Source organism: Chelonia mydas, chromosome 8 (assembly GCF_015237465.2).
Source record: "Chelonia mydas isolate rCheMyd1 chromosome 8, rCheMyd1.pri.v2, whole genome shotgun sequence".
Classification (NCBI taxonomy): Eukaryota; Metazoa; Chordata; order Testudines; family Cheloniidae; genus Chelonia; species Chelonia mydas.
The window spans coordinates 14,971,708-14,992,097 of NC_057854.1; the positions used below are offsets into that span (position 1 = coordinate 14,971,708).

Consider the following 20,390-nt stretch of genomic DNA (forward strand, 5'->3'; position numbering starts at 1 on the left):
TGAAAAGTGTGTTCTTGGGGCTCTGAGCAAAAAAACCTGTTTCCTGCTATTTGATACTTTCTGCATTCAGAGTCACAAAGGTTTTTTTAAGCAATATCTATCACTGATTTCTACTCCCAAATGGAACATTTCCAGGGCCCCAAACTTTGATTAGCCACTTGGGTGACAATGTTTAACTGCTAAGTGAGGCTGCTTTACCTTTGACTCAGATACTGTAAATGAGAACTGTGGATAAGATTGCAAATAGTTGCGCAACACTTCAAGGTTTATTTGGTTTTGCTCCATGGCAGCTTCTGTCAATTGCCATGAATGGTTTTTGAGGAACTACATCGTAGGAAGTTAGGCCTGCAGCAGCACAGGAAGGGTCTTCTGCAACACTCCATAAATACCTCAAATTAGTGTTACTATACGCAACCCAGCCCTGTTGAATTACATGTGTGGTCCATGGAATGTGCCATTCATTTCAGGGGAGGGCAGATGCACTAAATCACTCATATCGCACCCAGGGTATTGCCCCTGCATCTATCTCCCACCTCATCTGCCCCTGAACTCCTGGGGGCTGCCGTCCCCACTCACTGTTCCTACTCCAGGCTACTGATCCACTGAGTCCTATGCCCCGATCCTATCTGTCCCTGGGGTTCTCCCACCCCATACCGTAAGCCCCCTTCTCTAGCATCCTGCCCCATTCCCCAGCCCATCTGCCCTGTGGTCTGCTCCCTGTCCCATATTCCTAGCCTTCCCCACCCATCTGCCCTTCCCCATGTTCTAGTCCCCCCACTCCATTTGTCCCCCACTGTGTTCTGAACCCCACTCCATCTTTCCTGTGTCTTCATCTCCCTCTGGGTCCTGGCCCGGACTCTATCTGTGTCCAGGCTTCAGTCCCCCTCTAATATCCCCCCTTGTTCCACCCATGTGTTACATGCCCCCTCCCCCCAGCCTCATATCAAGGACCCCCCTTCTGGCCTGGTGCCGCTCCCCCTGTATCCTAGGGTGCCCTTCAGATTGACACCCAGATGGGTTCACTGGGAGGGGAGTCTCCTTTCAGAGAGGACTAGATCAAAGCCCATTAGGGAACTGCTAATGCGGGTTAGCATGGGGCACCACGTGGACAGGGTATGGCAGGCTGGGATGTGGCAGATGTATCCTGCATGTTGGAGGCATTTTATGCTAAATTCATCTCCTGTTAAAGCACATTGCCTTGCGCTGTCTCCGCTCTCCTCATCTTTCCTCCATTATTCTCCCACTTGTTACACTTCGTCTTAAACCCGACTGTAAACGCTGCAGGGAAGAAGGGGCCCCCAGACTGGCTGAACCCGCACAGTGGACCTAGACTGGGACCTTACTTTGCACGGCGGGCAAGCGGCCACACAAGGAGGAAGCAGATTCAGGCCAACTGGGAGCAGGACGCGGGAAAGATGCCAGATCTATTACACAAACCAGGGGCTGTATCTTGTCTCCTACCCAGGGCCAATCCCTGTGGCTGCAGGGCCCGGCTGCTCCCCTTCAGCCCGGCGAAGACAGGCCGTGTCACCGCCTCCGGCTGCGGCTGGAGCCCCTGCCCGGCCGCCACCGGCTTTCGCGCCCATTTGCTGGCCTGGGGCTCTGGAAGCCGGACGTCTCCGCGGCGCGCCGGGCTCCGGGCTGGCCCAGAGACAGGGCCCAGGAGCTGAGCTGGGCTCGGCCACGGCCCCAGGATGGGCAGCGCCGGGGCTCGGAGCCTGTCGGGGGCGGGACGCCGCAAGCCGGCGGCTGCCAAGCCCCACCCCCCTCCCGCGGCTCCTTCTGCGGCGGCCGCTCGCTCTCCGCGCCAGAAGGGGCCGCGTGTAGCCGCCGCCGCCAGTCAGCGCCGGACCCCAGCGCCGCGCGGCCGCCGCTCGCCGGCGGCTCCCCGCCATGCAGGACTACGAGGTGGTCACCGCCTTCCTGGGCGAGTGGGGCCCCTTCCAGCGCCTCATCTTCTTCCTGCTCAGCGCCAGCATCGTCCCCAATGGCTTCACCGGGCTCTCCATCGTCTTCCTGGCCGGCGCCCCCGAGCACCGCTGCCGGGTGCCCCCCAGCGCCAACCTGAGCCGCGAGTGGCTCGACGCCAGCATCCCCCGCGAGCTGCAGGGCGGCCGGGAGGGGCCCAGCAGGTGCCGCCGCTACCGCCTGGAGTCGCTGGCCAATTTCTCCGCGCTGGGGCTGCAGCCCGGCCGGGACGTGGACCTGAGTCAGCTGGAGCAGGAGAAGTGCCTGGACGGCTGGGAGTACAGCCGGGAGATCTACCGCTCCACCATCGTCACCGAGGTGCGCCCGGGCGCGGGGCCGCCCTGGGGGCCAGGGACGAGAGGGGTGGGGAGGGAAGGGGTCTTGGGGTGATGGAGATGGGGAGAAGGCTGGGGGGTGGGGCCAAGGCGTGGGGTGCTGCTGGGAGGGGTGCTGGGGGGGCACCGGGAGTGGGGTGCCCAAGGTGGGAGGTGCTGGCGATTGGGGGCCGGGAAGGGGGGTGCCAACCACGTGGGGCCAGTGGAGGAGTTTGGAGGGCTGGGGTAAGGGGTCTGAGTGTATCCGTAACCGCTGGAGGCACTGGGGACTAGCCTGCCGTGCCATGTTGATGATGTGCTGATTTGGTGCATAAATGATCAGTAATACCGAGAGAGACTGTGCTTTGCTTCCTAGTCCCCGACACATGACATGGGACAGAATTCTACCTGTCAGTCCCTCTGTCACAGGATGTGGGACCTAGTGTCTACTGACTCCAGTAGCTACTGTTTCAGTTGAGATGTGGAGTGGATGGGAGATCTGAAACTTGGTGGAAGGGGAAAAGTGGGCCCAGGGTTACCTAGTGTGTAACAATAGGTATGCTTGCAGGAGGGGAGGCTGCAGGCCATAAATACACCTGTCCTCTAGGTTGAAGCCCACTACCTACACACTTTTGGGATTGCATATCCAATACTGGGCGCAGGTTAAGGAGCAATAGCCGTGTTAGTCTGTATTCGCAAAAAGAAAAGCATCCGATGAAGTGAGCTGTAGCTCACGAAAGCTTATGCTCAAATAAATTGGTTAGTCTCTAAGGTGCCACAAGTACTCCTTTTCTTTTAACAGGTTAACTAATCATTGCTATGTAAATATCAGAGACCAAACTAAAATCATTACAACAGTGAGCTTTTGTTTAGAGAAACATTATACAGTAATACAGTCATCAGCTCTCTCCATTTAACAGGGTGCTATCAAATTACAGAGACTTATTACAAAACCCAGGACATATTGTTTTTGGTGATCTTATTATATCAAGTGAAACTTCTGATTACACATTTATGAAATCAGACATGCCTACCAAATGTTAATATTAAAATAAATTGGACATTCCCTAGTGAAGCAAGCCACTTTGCACAGAGAAGTTTGTGCTGGGCTTTGCTCATGTCTCTTTCTTAACTGAAGATCTGGGTAGGTGTTTGCAAAGGAACCTATACTTGGCCTCTGCAGCCTGCCTGTTTTTATATTGTGTCTTAAATGTACATGCTGTTTTAAAAATAATTTGGAATGCCAAAGTGTGTGTACTGGAGAGCATACAGTTTAATGTAGATTATTAAAATATACAGGACAAGAGTTCAGGTTAGTGTTGGAAGCTATTGCTGAAGGAGAGACTTGGAAGAAAAAAAAGTTATGTCATCTCTATTTAAGCTGCTGGAAATGTGGCTATGAGGCAGAACAGTGATATTTTGAAAGTTTCTGTCTTTTTCCCCCCGCACATCATATGTAACTGTCTGTCAAGCTCTTGTGATATTTTTCCCCTGCTGAAAGCTTCTACAAGAAACGGAAAGAGACCTTTTAAAAATAAATAGCAGGTCAACATGCACCATTGTGCTTCTCTGCAGCAGTGCCTAGGAGATTGCTGTAACAAAGGAAGTTTGAGCCTCTTTTGATGTAACCTGCATACTTCAGTGGCTTAGGATTTTGCTGTCCCAGTATTAAATTTGGCACATGAGATTTTTTTTTTTAAATAGAAGGCCCATGATGATTTTTCACACCACTGTACCAGCCAGTGTAGACAGGGCAAAACTTTAATTGGTTGTTGACACCTGTTACTGAGCTTTGGTTTAAAAAAAAAAAAAAAAAGGAGTACTTGTGGCACCTTAGAGACTAACCAATTTATTTGAGCATAAGCTTTCGTGAGCTACAGCTCACTTCATCAGATGCATACTGTTCATCGGATGAGCTTCGGTAGTGACTGAGGCTTGAACGATTTTCACAGCTGATTTTAGTGAAGTTTTGTCATCTCCACACCAGCTTTCACCTTTCAGCACTGATGCATCACCTAAATTGCTTTTAAAGATCTGCTTTAGACAGTTAACTGTTCTGAACTTCTTTCTGGACACCCAAAAAACACTATTGCAAAGGCCTAAACTATTATTGCAGAGAACATAAAAAAAAGGAGTCTTTTTAAAATTATTTCAGTTCACGTGACATTGTGTTGTTTTTATTTTGAATGCTTCAAAGCTCAATGGCTTGGTGGTTTAGACATGGTTTCAGCCTATAATTTGTCTCCTCGCTGACAAAACCGTGTACTGAGTTTCAGCCCAATTGCAAATTAAACTGGCTGAATTTTAAACTTCAGAAAGCTGGAGAGTCTGGTAACAAACTGTAAGAATAAAGAAAGCTGATACAGTGCGTGACACTAGAATTTCAAGAAAACACACTGTCTGTGCAGTTTGGCTGATATTTTGTTTGAAACTATATTTTGTTTGCCTGATCCCTGTGTGTGCGGGAGTTAACTTGGCAGTCCCAGACTTCATGCATCATGACTTCTTTTACAAATGTTTATGCTTCTGGGTGAGTTTTGCAAGAGCTGTGGCCTTTCACCCACTTACAGGTTTTCAATGTTAAACTTGTTTAACTCTCTAATCTGTTGGCTCATTCCTGCCCTTTTATGATTCATTAATCTCATGTTTAGCTGCATATCTCTCTCTGACTTGTCAAGATGGCCAAGAGGACCTTTGTCCCAGATCTGGCTTTAACTGAAATCTAGAAAAAAAAATGTTGCCTGAAGCATCTTCTGTCTCATGTCACATGACCACAGTAAAGGCCCTCACTTATGTGACAGTCTTTAAGGAGCAGAAGCGGTTTAAAATGCCTTCTTCCTATCTAAAAGCAAATCCCTCTTTCTCATGTCAGTCTTCCTAGTGTACATTTAATAACAGAATATTGCAGTTAGAGATGCTGGTATATTTGATCATTTTATACATACTGTAACTGCTTTTTGTATTTGTGAGTCATTTCAAACACTATCAGTGGAAAGGTGAATAAAACTTCATGCCCTCAAGAAAACATCGTGTATGTAATTCTTATTCCTTTTTTATGTACGTAAGTGGCAGAATGAAATGGTAATAAAAAGTGATATATGGCTCTTAAAACACTTAGAGGTGTGATAATTAAATGAAGGGCTAAATTCCTCTTCCAGTTACATCTGTTAAACCCTGCTATCTTCAGTGGCATTGAGCAGGTCTAACTGGGAGCAGAATTTGGCACTGAAATAGAATGAGACAAAGGGACTGTAGAGGAGGAACAAAGAGGAAGTAGACTTGTCTTGGATAATGCAATGGTCTTACATATTTTGGCCAATTTAAAATGTGCTCAACTTCTGGTCTGCTATTCTGAAAACCTCTGTTCAGCCACTTTCTAAGTGTTAAGATGGTAGGAGTAATTGCCGCATGCCAGGTGGTAAGTATCATAATTTTATGTCATATGTGTGTTCATCCTTAAATTTTTCAGTTTTTTTAGAATATCCCGTTGCAAAATTTACACTAGTGGGAATTTGAAATCAAGGGGTTAAGGGCAAGATTGTATATTTTTGTTTGTTCCTTTAACAAAATGCAAGCATTATTTGACTTTAAAAAAAGACACTTTATTGTAAGCCTACCTCTCTCTTTTATTCTTGTTGTTGTTGTTGTTGTTGGAATTACAGTAGTGCCCCACGGCCTTACTCAGTATTGGTACCCTATTGTGCTGGGCACTGTACAAACCTATAGGAAGAGACCATCCCTGCCCCCCGAAATTCACAATATAGGGCCCTGATCATGTAATTAGCTCTATGCAGGCAGACCCCTGCACCTTTGTAGAGCTCATATGAAACAAATTAACAGGGGGTGTGTGGGAAAGTGGAGACAATGGTATCAACAGTTGGAATTGCCCATGGAAGCATAGACCAGCAATGTGCCTAAGCTCCAGGTATTCAAGTTTACTTTTTTTAAAGAGTAAACAGGAGAGATTAATGAAACTGCACAGGCCTTGTTTATATAACAATGCAACCAGTGGCTGAAGTTCAAATCAAAGCTTTCTCTACCAAGTTAAATATTTACTGACGTCGACATGCATATTATAGTGGTGGTTCAGCATAGCAAAAGTCATGTCAGGACTCTCATTAGATTTCCTCCTCTTCACATGTTACCAGCTTTCTTAATACATGTGCTCTCTGTGTGTATTAATTTGTAATTAAGATAAACAGAATTAAGGGTAGAATGAAGGTGTCCACATGGGTTAATGCCATTTAACTAATCCACCTTTTGTTAATTTGGATTAATTTTCCTGAATGTCCCTGTGTAAACAAGACTTTAGTTAAGCTTTCTTTCATAGCTAGGCTACTTCTGCAGGGCAATCAGAAGTGAAAAGCAGTCCGCACTTCTGTCAAAAATGAGCAGATATGATACTGACTATACACAGAGAACAGATGTATTCATTGGGAAAGCTACTAACATATGAAGATGAGGAAGTCTAATGAAAGTCCTGATTTCAGAATCTTTCTTACTGGTCATGTCAGAGCAAGAAAAACATTTATCTTGGCTTTCAAATTACAGGCTGAATATGCCCACAATTTGAAAAGACATCCTGTTTACTTATATCAGGGGATTGCAACCTGTCAGAAGTGGTATGCCGAGTCTTCATTTATTCACTTTAAGGTTTCACATGCCGGTAATACATTTTAATGTTTTTTAGAAGGTGTCTCTCTCTATAAATCTATATATTATATAACTAAACTATTATTGTATTGTAAAATAAACAAGGTTTTCAAAATGTTTAAGAAGCTTCATTTAAAATTAAATTAAAATGTTGATCTTACGCCGCTGGCCCACTTAGCCCACTGCTGGTGTGGGGTTCTGTTCACCTAGGCCGGCAGCGGGCTGAGCGGGGCCTGCAGCCGGGACCCCGGCTGGCAAGGGGCCGGCAGCCAGAACCCCAGACCGGCAGTGGGCTGAGCAGCTCAGCCCGCTGCTGCTCAGGGGTTCCATCCGCCGGCTCCTACCAGCCTGAATCCCGGCTGCTGGACCCGCTCAGCCCGCTGCCAGTCTGAGGTCCCGGCCCTGCCCACATACAGTGGGTACCTACCTTCTCCTTAGTTCTGGCCATTCTCTTCCTCTCTCTCTGCACTGAGCTGAGGGTGGGAGCGCACTGAGCACAGGGCTGGGGGTGAAGGAGCAGGTTGGGGTGTAGGGTCTGGCCAGGAGCTAGAATGAGGGAGGGGGCTCAGGGTTGGGGCAGGAGGTTTGGGTATGGAGCGCTTACCTGGGCAGCTCCCATTTGGTGGGAGGGGTACAGGTGGGAATGTGGGGGGGGGGGTGCAGGAGCTCCCATTTGGTGCTCAAGGTGGGGGTAGGGATTTGGGGGGTGCATGGGGTGTGGGGGGGCTGGGGATGTGTGGGGGTGCCAGAGTCAGGGCTGGGGTCGTGGGGGTGGGTGAAGGAGTCAAGCAGAGAGCTGGGTGTGTGTGAGGGGGGTACAGGGCTCAGGGCAGGGGCTTTGGGGGTGTGCAGGACAGATGGCTAGGTGTGTGGGGGGGGGGTCAGAGATGGGGGCGTGGGCTGGGGTTGTGGGGTGCTCACGGCAGGGGGCTGGAAGGGATATGGCCCGCTTCCCCAAGGCCCTGCCCCTGCTTCTTCTCTGCCTCCCCTCTGACTGCTCCTCCCTTGCAAGGGCCATCAGCTGATCGGCTGGCAGGGACAGAGAGGAGGAGGAGGGGCAGGGACCCAGCACACTGCGGGAAGAGGCAGGGGAGCCGTTAAGAGGCAGGGGAGCCGGCAGGACCAAGCTTCTGCGCCTTGCCCCCTGTTCCCGCGGGAGGGGGCGGGGAGCGGAGAAGAGCAGGCCGGGCCGGATTTTTAATGGCACTCTGCTGCCTGCCAGCACCCCGTGCCATTAAAAATGGGCTTTTAAAAAGGAATTGCACTTGAAGGAGCTCTTTGATTCTACAATATTGGATCATAGAAATGTAGGGTTATAAAGCATCACCAGAGGTCATCTAGCCCAGCCTCTTGTCCTGAGGCAGGACCATGTAAACTTCGACCATCCCTGCCAGGTGTTTGTCCAACCTGTTTGCTCTTTTTAAGAGCAGGTTATACTTCCAGTGATGGGGATTCCACAACCTCCTCTAGAAGCCTATTCCGGTGCTTAACTTTCCTTCTAGTTAGGAAGATTTCTGAATATCTAACCTAAATCGCCCTTGCTGGTCTTGGTCTACATTCAGTGAACATGATGAATGCATTATCACTGTCTTTTTTTTCTAACAGCCCTTAACATATCTGCAAAAAGAAAAGGAGTACTTGTGGCACCTTAGAGACTAACCAATTTATTTGAGCATAAGCTTTCGTAAGCTGCAGCTCACTTCATCGGATGCATACTGTGGAAAATACAGAAGATGTTCTTATGCATACAAACCATGAAAAAATGGGTGTTTACCACTACAAAAGGCTTTCTCTGCTGCTGGTAATAGCTTATCTAAAGTGGTCACTCTCCTTACAATGTGTATGGTAATCAAGATGGGCCATTTCCAGCACTAATCCAGGGTTTAACAAGAACATCTGAGGAAGTGGGCGGGGGGGGTAGGAAAAAACAAGGGGAAATAGGTTACCTTGCATAATGACTTAGCCTCTCCCAGTCTCTATTCAAGCCTAAGTTAATTGTATCCAATTTGCAAATGAATTCCAATTCAACAGTCTCTCGCTGGAATCTGGTTTTGAAGTTTTTCTGTTGTAATATCGCAACTTTCATGTCTGTAATCGCGTGACCAGAGAGACTGAAGTGTTCTCCAACTGGTTTATGAATGTTATAATTCTTGACATCTGATTTGTGTCCATTTATTCTTTTACGTAGAGACTGTCCAGTTTGATCAATGTACATGGCAGAGGGGCATTGCTGGCACACGATGGCATATATCACATTGGTAGATGTGCAGGTGAACGAGCCTCTGATAGTGTGGCTGATGTTATTAGGCCCTGTGATGGTGTCCCCTGAATAGATATGTGGGCACAATTGGCAACGGGCTTTGTTGCAAGGATAGGTTCCTGGGTTAGTGGTTCTGTTGTGTGGTATGTGGTTGCTGGTGAGTATTCGCTTTAGATTGGGGGGCTGTCCGTAGGCAAGGACTGGCCTGTCTCCCAAGATTTGTGAGAGTGTTGGGTCATCCTTCAGGATAGGTTGTAGATCCTTAATAATGGGTTGGAGGGGTTTTAGTTGGGGGCTGAAGGTGATGGCTAGTGGCGTTCTGTTATTTTCTTTGTTGGGCCTGTCCTGTAGTAGGTGACTTCTGGGGACTCTTCTGGCTCTGTCAATCTGTTTCTTCACTTCCGCAGGTGGGTATTGTAGTTGTAAGAAGGCTTGATAGAGATCTTGTAGGTGTTTGTCTCTGTCTGAGGGGTTGGAGCAAATGCGGTTGTATCGCAGAGCTTGGCAAAGTAACCTATTTCCCCTTGGTCCCCCCTTCCTCAAACGTTCTTGTTAAACCCTGGATTAGTGCTGGAAATGGCCCATCTTGATTATCATACACATTGTAAGGAGAGTGATCACTTTAGATAAGCTATTACCAGCAGGAGAGTGGGGTGGGGGGAGAGAAAACCTTTTGTAGTGGTAAACACCCATTTTTTCATGGTTTGTATGTATAAGAACATCTTCTGTATTTTCCACAGTATGCATCCGATGAAGTGAGCTGTAGCTCACGAAAGCTTATGCTCAAATAAATTGGTTAGTCTCTAAGGTGCCACAAGTACTCCTTTTCTTTTTGCGAATACAGACTAGCACGGCTGTTACTCTGAAACTTAACATATCTGAAAGCTTATCAGTTTGCCCTTCAGTCTTCTTTTCTCAAAACTAAACATGCCCAGTTTTTTTTTAACAGTTCCTCATAGGTCAGGTTTTCTAAACCTTATCATGTTTGTTGCTCTCCTCTGGACTGTCTCCAATTTGTCCACTTTTTTCTTAAGTGCGGCATCCAGAACTGGATCCAGTTCTCCAGCTGAGGCCTCACCAGTGGCAATTAGAGCAGGATAGTTCCTTCCTTTCTTACATATGACACTTCTGTTAATTCACCCCCAGAATATTAGCTTTTTTCACAACTTTATCACATTGTTGACTCATTCACTTTGTGATCCATTCTAATCTTTTCAGCGGTATTACTGCCTAGCCAGTTCCCCATTTTTGTTGTTCATTTAATTTTTTCCTTCATAAATTAAGTTCTTTGCACTTCTCTTTATTGCATTTCATCTTGTTGATTTCATACAAGTTCTCCAATTTGTCAAGATTATTTTGAATACTAATCCCGTCCTTCAAAGTGTAACTTTGTGTTATCTGCCAATTTTATACGCATAATTTCCACTCCATTATCCAAGTCATTAATGAAAAGATTGAATAGTACTGAAACCAGGGCTGACGCTCTGTGGGACCTCACTAGGGGCATCTGCTCATTTTGACAGCCAACTATTGATAACTCTCTTTGAGTATGGTCTTTCAACCACTTATGCATCCAATTTATGGCAATTTAATTTATACTTAATTTCCCTAGTTTGCTTATGAGACTGTCATGTGGGATTGTGTCAAAAACCTTACTAAAATCAAGATATGTCCCATCTACTGCTTCTCCCCTATCCACTAGGCTAGTAACCCTGTCAAAGAAGGAAATGCGGTGGGTTTGTTCTTGACAAATACATGCTTGCTATTTTTATAATCCTATTATCCTCTAGATGCTTACAAATTTAATGTTTAATCATTTGTTCTAGGTACTATATTTGCCCTTCTCCAGTCCTTTGGGACCTCACCTGTCCTCCATGATTTCTCAAAGACAATTGCTAATGGTTCCAAGATTGCTTTAGCTAGTTCTTTAAGTAACCTAGGATGAATTTCATTAGGCCCTGCCAACTTGACTGCATCTAATTTTAGATAAATATTCTTTAACTTCTTGTTTCCCTATTCTGGCTTATGTTCCTTCCCCCTTATTGTTAATATTAGTTGTGTTAAGTATCTGGGTAGAATTTACCCTCTTAGTGAAGACTGAAGCCAAAAGGCATTAAACACCACAGCTGTCTTGATGTCACCTGTTCTTAGCTCTCCTTCCCGGCTAAGTAGTGGACCTACACTTTCCTTCATCTTTCTCTTGCTCCAAATGTATTTATAAAACCTCCTATTACCTTTTATGTCCCTTGGTGTCCCTTGCTAGGTGTAACTCATTTTGTGCCTTAGCCTTTCTGATTTTGTTTCTACATGCATGTGCTATTCTTTTGTACTCATCCATAGCAATTTGTTCATGTTTTTGCTTTTTGTGGGATTGCTTTTTGATTTTCAGTTCATTGAAGAGCTCCTGATGGAGCCTTTTACAATTCTTCTTATCTTTCCTTTGCATCAGGATAGTTTGCTGTTGTACTTTTAATATTGTCTCTTTGAGAAACTGCCAAGTTCCCAGCACAGAAAAGTGCTCCTTTTTTGCCTCTCAGTTAATCAATAGCAAAAAGACAGAAGTGCCCCAGAGATACTTACCTGAAGTAGCCCATATTTGTATAGCTCAGTAGGCTAGCATTTCAGTGTTGTTGCAGTGAAAATGAAGACATCACCACCTTAGACATAACGCAGACAATATATTTATAGAGCTAATGTTTCCATGACTCTTTAAAACTAATTTTAGCGTTAAAAAAAAGAAGTTGCTGGCTAGTTCACCATTATATCCATGCTCCTTTCTCCACCACTCCTCCCAAATTCACCACCAGCACCATTGTTTTGGGTTTATTTTATTGTATTGTATTGATTTATAAAGTAATGAAAAAGCTTGAAATTTCCCCATACTTTCTGTACAGATGAGACCCTTGTAAAGGCTTAGCACAACTTCAGGAGAAGCAATTCAAGAAATATACTGTATCGTTTTGTAGATGTGGGTCTGGTTTGCATTTTTGGATAGTTTATATAGTGTAATAGCATACCTTGGGCGTTGGGCACTTGATAAATGTAAATAAATAACACAGAAACATGTGTGATAATTCTCAGAGGGACAGGTTCTTCCTTCACTTATGCCCATGTTACCCCATTAAGTGTAGTGGTTTGCATGGGTATAGCTAAAGGCAGAATTTGGTTCAAAGTTCATAAGTAGTGAATGGGGAGAATGACAGGTCACTTGAAGGTTCTGCCTTCATTTACAGGGTAGCAGATGGGAGGGAAGAGCAGGGTCGACCAAAACAAAACCGTTACTATCAGCTCAGTTTTAAAAAGGAAATTTTAGCATGTAGAATACTTCCAATTTCTTGTTGTTTTTTATCTTTTATGTTTGCCCCTGCTGGGATCAGAAAACAATAAACAGCATAGCCTGAAACTGCAAGATTCAGAAAAGTCTTCCTTATAGAACAGGGGTGAAACTGAGCAAGCCTCTAGGGGAAGTATTTGATATTTGTAATGGTCTATCTATGTTTGGTGTCTGTAGTAACACTCTTAAGGAAATAGAACCTTCATTAATATCGGAGTAGTGCTTCTGTAGTGGAATAGTTCTTTGTAATCTCATAGACGTTAAGGCCAGAAGGGACCATTGTGATTAGTTTGACCTCCTGGATATTGCAGGCCACAGGACCTCACCCACCCTCTCCTGTAATAGACCATAATCTCTGGCTGAGTTATTGAAGTCCTCAAATCATGATTTAAGTACTTCAAATTAGAGAGAATTCACCATTTACACTAGTTTAAACTTTCAAGTGGCCCGTGCTGCAGAGGAAGGCGAAAAACTCCCAGGGTCTCTGCCAGTCTGACCTGGGAGGGAAATTACTTCCTGACTCCACATATGGTAATCAGTTAGACCCTGAGCATATTGGCAAGACCCAGCAACCAGACACGTGGGAAAGAATTTTCTGTAGTAAATTTTCAGAGCCGTTCCCATCTAGTGTCCTATCACAGGCCGTTGGAGATACTTGCTGCTAGCAGTCGCAGATCAGTTACATGCCATTGTAGGCAGTTCCATCATACCATCCCCTCCATAAACTTATCAAGCTCAGTCTTGAAGCCAGTTAAGTTTTTTGCCCCTACCGCTCCCCTTGGAAGGCTGTTCCAGATTAATCTGAGAAACATGTCTACTTCGTGGGGAGTAATAAATTACATACTACTGGCTTGGCAGTTACTTCTGTAACTTTCCAGGCATATATACACAACAGTGGTGAAGCTTACTGTATGCATAGTGGTACTATATAGTAAGATGTTCTCAACCTCCATGGAAAAACCCCCTATAATAGAATTGCAATTTACATGTTGTAATGCATTGAAAAATTTGTAGTGAAATGAGATCGGAAGTTTGTTATAAGAAGGTTCTCCTATCACTGTACATTGGTTGGTTGATTTTGATTTTTTAAAAATGGGATACTGTCATATTATCTTGTGAGTTATGGAACGGCTGCCGTCTGAGGAGAGATTAATAAAACTGGGACTTTTCGGCTTGGAAAAGAGATGACTAAGGGGGATATGATTAAGGTCTATAAAATCATGACTGGTGCAGAAAAAGTAAATAAGGAAGTGTTGTTTACTCCTTCTCATAGCACATAGGGGTCTCCAAATGAAATTAATAGGCCACAGGTTTAAAACAAAAGGAAGTATTTCTTTACACAACGCACAGTCAACCTGTGGAACTCTTTGCCAGAGGATGTTGTGAAGGCCAAGACTATAACAGGTTCAAAAAAGAACTAGATAAATTCATGGAGGATAGATCCATCAATGGCTATTAGCCAGGAAGGGCACGGATGGTGACCCTAGCCTGTTTGCCAGAAGCTGGGAATGAACGACAGGGAAAGGTTCACTTGACGATTCCCTGTTCTGTTCATTCCCTCTGGGGCACCTGGCACTGGCTACTGTCGGAAGGCTAAATGGACCTTTGGTCTGACCCAATATGGCCGTTCTTATGTTTGTATGTTATATTCTTAGGAGGTCTGACAGAATCACAGCACAAGCTGAACAGGGTCAAGCCAGGTCACTGTCTGGTTGGGAGTCTTAGGGTTTGTCTACACGGTGCATTAGTCTGCACTAGAGGGATATAAATTGTAGCGTGCACCAGCATGTTGCACACTAACAGGCTTGCATGAATCCTGCTGGTGCATCCTAACAGTTCCCTACTGCATGCTAATGAAGTCCTGTTTTGTGACTACATCAACAGTATGATTTACATCCCACTAGTGCCGACTAATGCAACATGTAGACAAGCCCTTAGACGCTGCAGGATTTGGTCATGTTAATTTACAAAGTGTTGTTCTTCCATCTGAGTTAGGTAGGATTTTACAGGTGTAGTGGATGCATCTAAAAATGTGGCCTTGACCAGTTGAGGCTACTGAAGGTCTCACAAAACTTTTCATAAGAGTTATTGTGTTAACCTCAGTAGCCTGGCCAAATTTTCAGTTAAGGTAATTACAGTACATTCTTCTCTACCTAAACTTTCCCTGCATTTCTGATTTGGTGTGATAGTCTTCTTCACTTCTTGTCTTGAATGTTATCGTATAACTTGGCGGTACTTGTTTTAAAAATCGTAGTGTTTCATCAGAGTGTTACTTTCATTCCATTTGTGATTGAAGTGTTATTTGTGAGGAGTTTTCAAAGTTCATTCCTTTTAAATAAAAGGTACTATGTAAATTTTCAGATCATTATTTGATTACAGGGCATATGATGAAAGAATAAAGGAAATGCCAGTTTAACAGGTTGAATTCTCTTATTACTGCTGTGATAGTAATCCTATTTAAGTGTAAAATTAAATTTTTTAAATACTTTCCATTGTTGAATTAAAGGATTAGAAATTCATAATGACTAAATTAATTAAAATGCTTTAAATTTTGGACTTGAGTTTCCTATAATGCTAGGAATTTGGGGGTTTACTTTGGTTCCAAATGCCCAATTTTAAACAAAACAGGTTGTACAGAATTTTGGAAATATTCTCCAGAGAAAAGCATTAATTACTACTACAAACAAATTAGGACTTTGTACAGAGAACAAATCAAACATCTGATAGTGTGAGGGATATTAAGTTCTTCCCACATCCAGTTTATTATCTGGCATATAAACAGCAAGGGTGGGTTATGGACTACTATCAGATGAAGAGACTGGGAGTCAGATTACATGGAGTCTGATTCACAGCTGTCCCACAGACTTCTCTGACCTTTGTCAAGTCACATGACCTGTTTGTGTCTCTTCACCTATCATTAATGGAGTGTGACACTCACTTGCCAAGTGTGTTTTGAAACAGATCAAATGTGTAAATTGTTATTGTTTCACCTACTCTTTTGTTATGACCTTTGCTTTTCCAATACATTCTGTGTGACCCACCTGACCGATATCTTGAAGCTGTTTTTGACTCTGCAGTCAATCGGCCTGACAGTCAGCTTCAAATAATGCAATGTTAAGAGTGTCTGGGAGCTGAAGTCTTGTAAAATGGTAACATTTAAATAAAGTATGTTCTCCAACAGCTTTAGATCACTATACAGCAAGAATACTCTGTGCCCGTGGTTTTGAGTGGTAGGATTCATCATGTTCCTAAACGCTGGTGTCTAACATATTAGAAAGCAGCATTTCTAGCAGTTGTTTCACTCACTGCAGCCTCTTAGAATCCTCAGGAGATTTGATTACTCTGTTGCTAACATTTGCATAGAAATGAATGCTGGATTTGAAGACAAAGACCAGGCAGCTTTAAAGATTTATACAAAAGGGGGGTGGGGGTGGAAGGAAGGCTTTTTTTATGAACTTATTTTGCTTTTGCTGTAACTGGGCCCATTCTCCTCTGCTACGTGGAGTGGCTCTGAGCTAAGAAAAAAGTGGGCAGCAGCTGCCCAGGATATGCTTGGAACCATTGAGAAGGCCTTTTGGGAGCCTGGGATGACTGTCATCCCAAGGGAAGAGAGTAGAACCTCTAAAATAGATTTTTGCATGTTATCGGGACAGAGGAACTGAACAGCAAGAGAAGATGGGAGCATGGAAATAAGAATGCCTGTCCCTCTTCACTCCACTTCTGACATACCTGCTATGCCCGATACATCATTGTAGGCAAATTCCATGAACTCTATTAACCTTGTTGAAAGGATATTGGGGAATGAAAATTACTCATTTCTCTGGTCTCAGACATTCTGTATTCAGTCCTGGACCAATGCCAAACAGCACTTCTAGTGGAAAGTGACAACCCAGGTGACCTTTAAGTATAGTGGTGCAGGCTTTGCGTTAGTTACACCTCAGAGCTTTAGTCCCTGCAAGATATCGGGACTGGCTACACCCAGCAGGAAACATGATTCCTAAAGAATGGCAATACTTCATTATTGTGACAGCGGTGGCTTTGTAGACCACAGTTTATGAACCATTTCCATATGCCACTAGAAAACTGAAGACTCCAGACTTCATTTATTGTGCTCATTCATGACCAAACAAGTCATGAGATATTGGACCTTAAGATTTCAACATTCTGATTGCTATCTGGCCCACGCTTTTATTGACCTACTTAAAATGACTTTTTGTTTTTAACCACTGATGTTCCACAAACGGAGGGCCTTGGAAAGCTGTGATTCCAAGTTGCTCTCATTGGTTTCTGCTTCTAGCAATTCTCAGCATTACAACTCCTAAACCGCTTTATTAGAGTGGAAGAAAAGCCAAGATGGTAATTGGAGTGGCATTTTAATATTGGATATCTCTCCATCTGCTATTGTAAGTAACCGTTGGCAGAGTAGTATGAAAACTTTCAGTACCGTGAACATTTCCAAGAAATGGCCCTGGGCCAGTGACCAGAAGAAAATTTTAGTCCCTGGACACACACTGTAAGTGGACAGCATGTTATCCATAAAAGCAGGTAGCTAAACATTACTTCATATAGCTAATTCACAAGTACAATATGACAAGTTGAGAATAATCACTTATGTATGGACTGCTTTTGCCAGTGACTCTATAAATGGCTTGACACACTCTTTGGCCAATTGGATCTTTGCCCCATGTTAGTAGTAATGTATTTAAATAGATGCCCATTTCCATTGGTTGCTGTAGTAGGTGGAATGGGTGAAGGGGAGGGTCTTTACTAATGCAGGATTTGAGATTGGTATTTACTATGCAGGGGGTGGTGCTTTATTGGTATATTTAGTAATAGTCAATTGTAGGTGATTTGATGGATTCAGTTTGTTTGGCAATGGCCACTTGCTGTATATTTTCAAGGTGTTAAATGTGCTGTGCTATGCTAAGATTTCCCAGTCAGTTTAGGCTCCTTAGTTTTGTTCAGTGACAGGAATGTAATAGACGCTTTTTTTTTTTAATTGTTTTCCGTGTATGTCTGATAGACTCTGAACTAGAGAAGAATTCAGAGATTAGCAGTGTGCTGTTTCCTTGTCAAGATAGAATGGCCATTTTTTTTCCTGTGACTTCTGTGTTGTATTATGTAGGAGACATCGCGTGTTAGGACATGGAGTGAAGCCATGTTCAGTGAATTCTGACTGAGAGAGAACTTTAAAAGAACAATCTGTATTGCAAACTCCAGTTTGTATAAACGGGACTGTTTCAGGCAAGATTGGTGAAATTTACATTCGCATTGGGTGTGAAAATGGTCTAATCCACTGTTTAGTTCAATATGCAGAATTATTAAAGGGAGTCTCACCAACCTGTTCAGGAAAAAGTTTCGTGTCTCATATCAGTAATGGAGAATGTCCAATTTTTAATCCAGTATTCCACTGAGCATCTTTTTTGCATTTAATTTGAGATATTTTTGGAGGACCTACCAAGGTTAAAGAGTGGGTTCTTCCAGCATCTGCTGTAACACTTAAAGTAATGGTTTGTATGCAATAATAATGATTAACAGTGCAAAAAGGCAATAAATATTCCTCTTCTATATCTGGAAAGTAGTTGGACAGTGCATTAATATCTTTCTATTGCTACAGTAACTAGAGTGGACATTTAACTTTAGTAGATGCAATTTGAAATTTTAAAATCTGCAGGACCAGATAACTTGCACCTAAGAGTTTCAAAAGAATTGCCTGAAAAATGAGGTATTAATGTTGATTTTTTTTAACAAATCTTGGCTCACTGGGGAAGTTCCAGAGGACATAAAAAAACTAATGCTGTATTAGTATTTAAAAAGGGTACACAGAATAAACCGGTTAGCCTAACATTAATCAAGACATAATCATGGGTCATCTGATATGGGAGGAAAACAGAAAAGAATTGAAGAATAGTTGCAGAATTGGAAAAGTTCAGCAAAAAGCTACAAGAATGATCCATGGTCTGGTAACTTGCCATATGGTAAGAGACCAGCTGAATCTATTTAGCTTATCAAAAGGAAGGTTAAGTGGTGACTTGATCACACTCTGTGGGTACGTCCACACAGGGATAAAAAATCTGCAGCTGGCCCAGGTCAGCTGACTTGAGCTTGCAGGGCTCGGATTCTGGGCTGAAAAATTGCTATGTAGATGTTAGGGCTCAGGTGGGAACCTGAGCTCTGGGATCCTATGTGGGTGTAGGGTCCCAGAGCTCAAGTGCCATCCCAAGCCTGAATGTCTACACAGCAGTTTTTAGCCCCACAAACTAGGCCCCAGCCATGGCTGTGCCGCAGGTCTTTTATCTGTGTGTAGACATACCCTATAGGTACCTATGTAGGGAGAGGATTTCTTTTACTAAAGGGCTCTGTAATATGGTGAACAAAAACATGGAATGGTCTCGTGCCTGGAAGCTGAAGCTAGCCAAATTTAGACTGGAAAGAAGTTACAGATATTTAACAATGAGTAATTATTGGAACAGCTTACTTAGGGATATTGTGAATTTTCCACCACTCAGAGTTTTAAAATCAAATTGGATATGGTTTAAAAACAAACTTCTGGTTGAGCCAGAGCATATAGATTTGTACACTTTTAAGGCTGGAAGGGACCATTGTGATCATCTGGTCTGACCTGGATTGTTGGTACCAGAGGCTCAGTGGCATGGAGATCTTGGGGAGCCAAAAGGTACCGGAAGGAAGATACTGGACCCCTGAGATTTACCCACACCCCAGAAACAACTTCACTTACAGTGTGAGCCTTTCCCCTCTTTGCCTTCAGACTATTTACCTGTCAGGAGGCAGCGCTTCGTCAGCCCTTAAGGAACTAATAGCGAGTGAAGATGGATCGGGGCTGGATTTTTCCATGGGGGTTCTGGGCCCGCTGACAGTGCAGTGCTGGGAAGGAGGGACGCTATCTCTCCATTGTGAGCTAGGACTCTAGAGTGGAGCAAATGCTGCGGCCCCTAGATTCCTACTACTCCCTGGTTCCCACTGACCATCCCTGTTCCCTGCAAGGAGCCAGTAGTGGGAGGGTAGGCTGCACAGAGAGTAGAGGCAGGGGGGAGCTCATAGCATCTCTGTGCAGGGTTGTGGGACCAGCAGATGAAAAGAGTGGGCCAATGTAAGGCTGTTGGCTGGATGATTGTGGGGTGAGTTTCTGCTGATCTGCACTGAGGACAGTTCTTACTTCTTTATGGAAAGGGAGTGGGGTAGGAAGGAGGGCATTTGTGGAGGAGGTTATGGAGGTACTGAAGAGGACAGTATTCTCAATACCTTAGTACAGAGCAGTGAGGAACAACTGCAGTTCTCTAAAGGCCTGGATGCTGGATGTTGTCAGCTGGTTTCCTTGAGGAGGAAGCATCTCTGACTTGAGGTTGGTACTCTGCTCTGGGCCCCTGGTTTTCTCCCTTCTGTTGTGCAGGCCTGCTAGTCTTTAAGAACTTAGGACTCTGCAAAGGGCAGTTATCAAGAAGAAGGGGAACTGCTGGCAGCTCAAGAGACTGCTTCCTTCTCTGCGATGCAAAGCTCTCCCTTGGATTGCTTTGTTCTCTGACTCTCCCTATTGGGCAGCAGGGTCAGGATCCGCTCTTTAAACAATCCGTAGCATTTGAATCAGTGGATCATCTATGGATGAGTGAGACAAGCAGGATTTGGCCTTGCCTCACAGGCAGAGCTAGAATTAGAACTCCTGAGTTTCTGGCGTCCAGTCACATGCTCGGCCTACTATTAAGTGCACCGCTCCTGCTCCTCTTCCCCAAAGCTCATTGGTCCTCTGTTAAATCTCTTTAACAAGCAAACCTCAGCAGGGAGTGAATGCCACAACTATTCCTGTGGAGGTGATAGAACAGCTAGCTATGGGTGACTTGGCTTC

General features: G+C 44.3%; 1 protein-coding gene across 1 annotated transcript in view; it reads left to right on the plus strand.

Moving 5' to 3' along the window:
- Nucleotides 1-1,784: 1,784 nt before the first annotated feature.
- Nucleotides 1,785-20,390, plus strand: part of LOC102935682 (solute carrier family 22 member 5) — a 46,578-nt gene continuing 27,972 nt past the window's right edge. Inside the window, exon 1 of the mRNA XM_037905982.2 lies at nt 1,785-2,286. Coding sequence (XP_037761910.1) covers nt 1,894-2,286 — 393 coding nt within the window. The 5' untranslated portion in view covers nt 1,785-1,893. The remainder of the gene's footprint in view (nt 2,287-20,390) is intronic.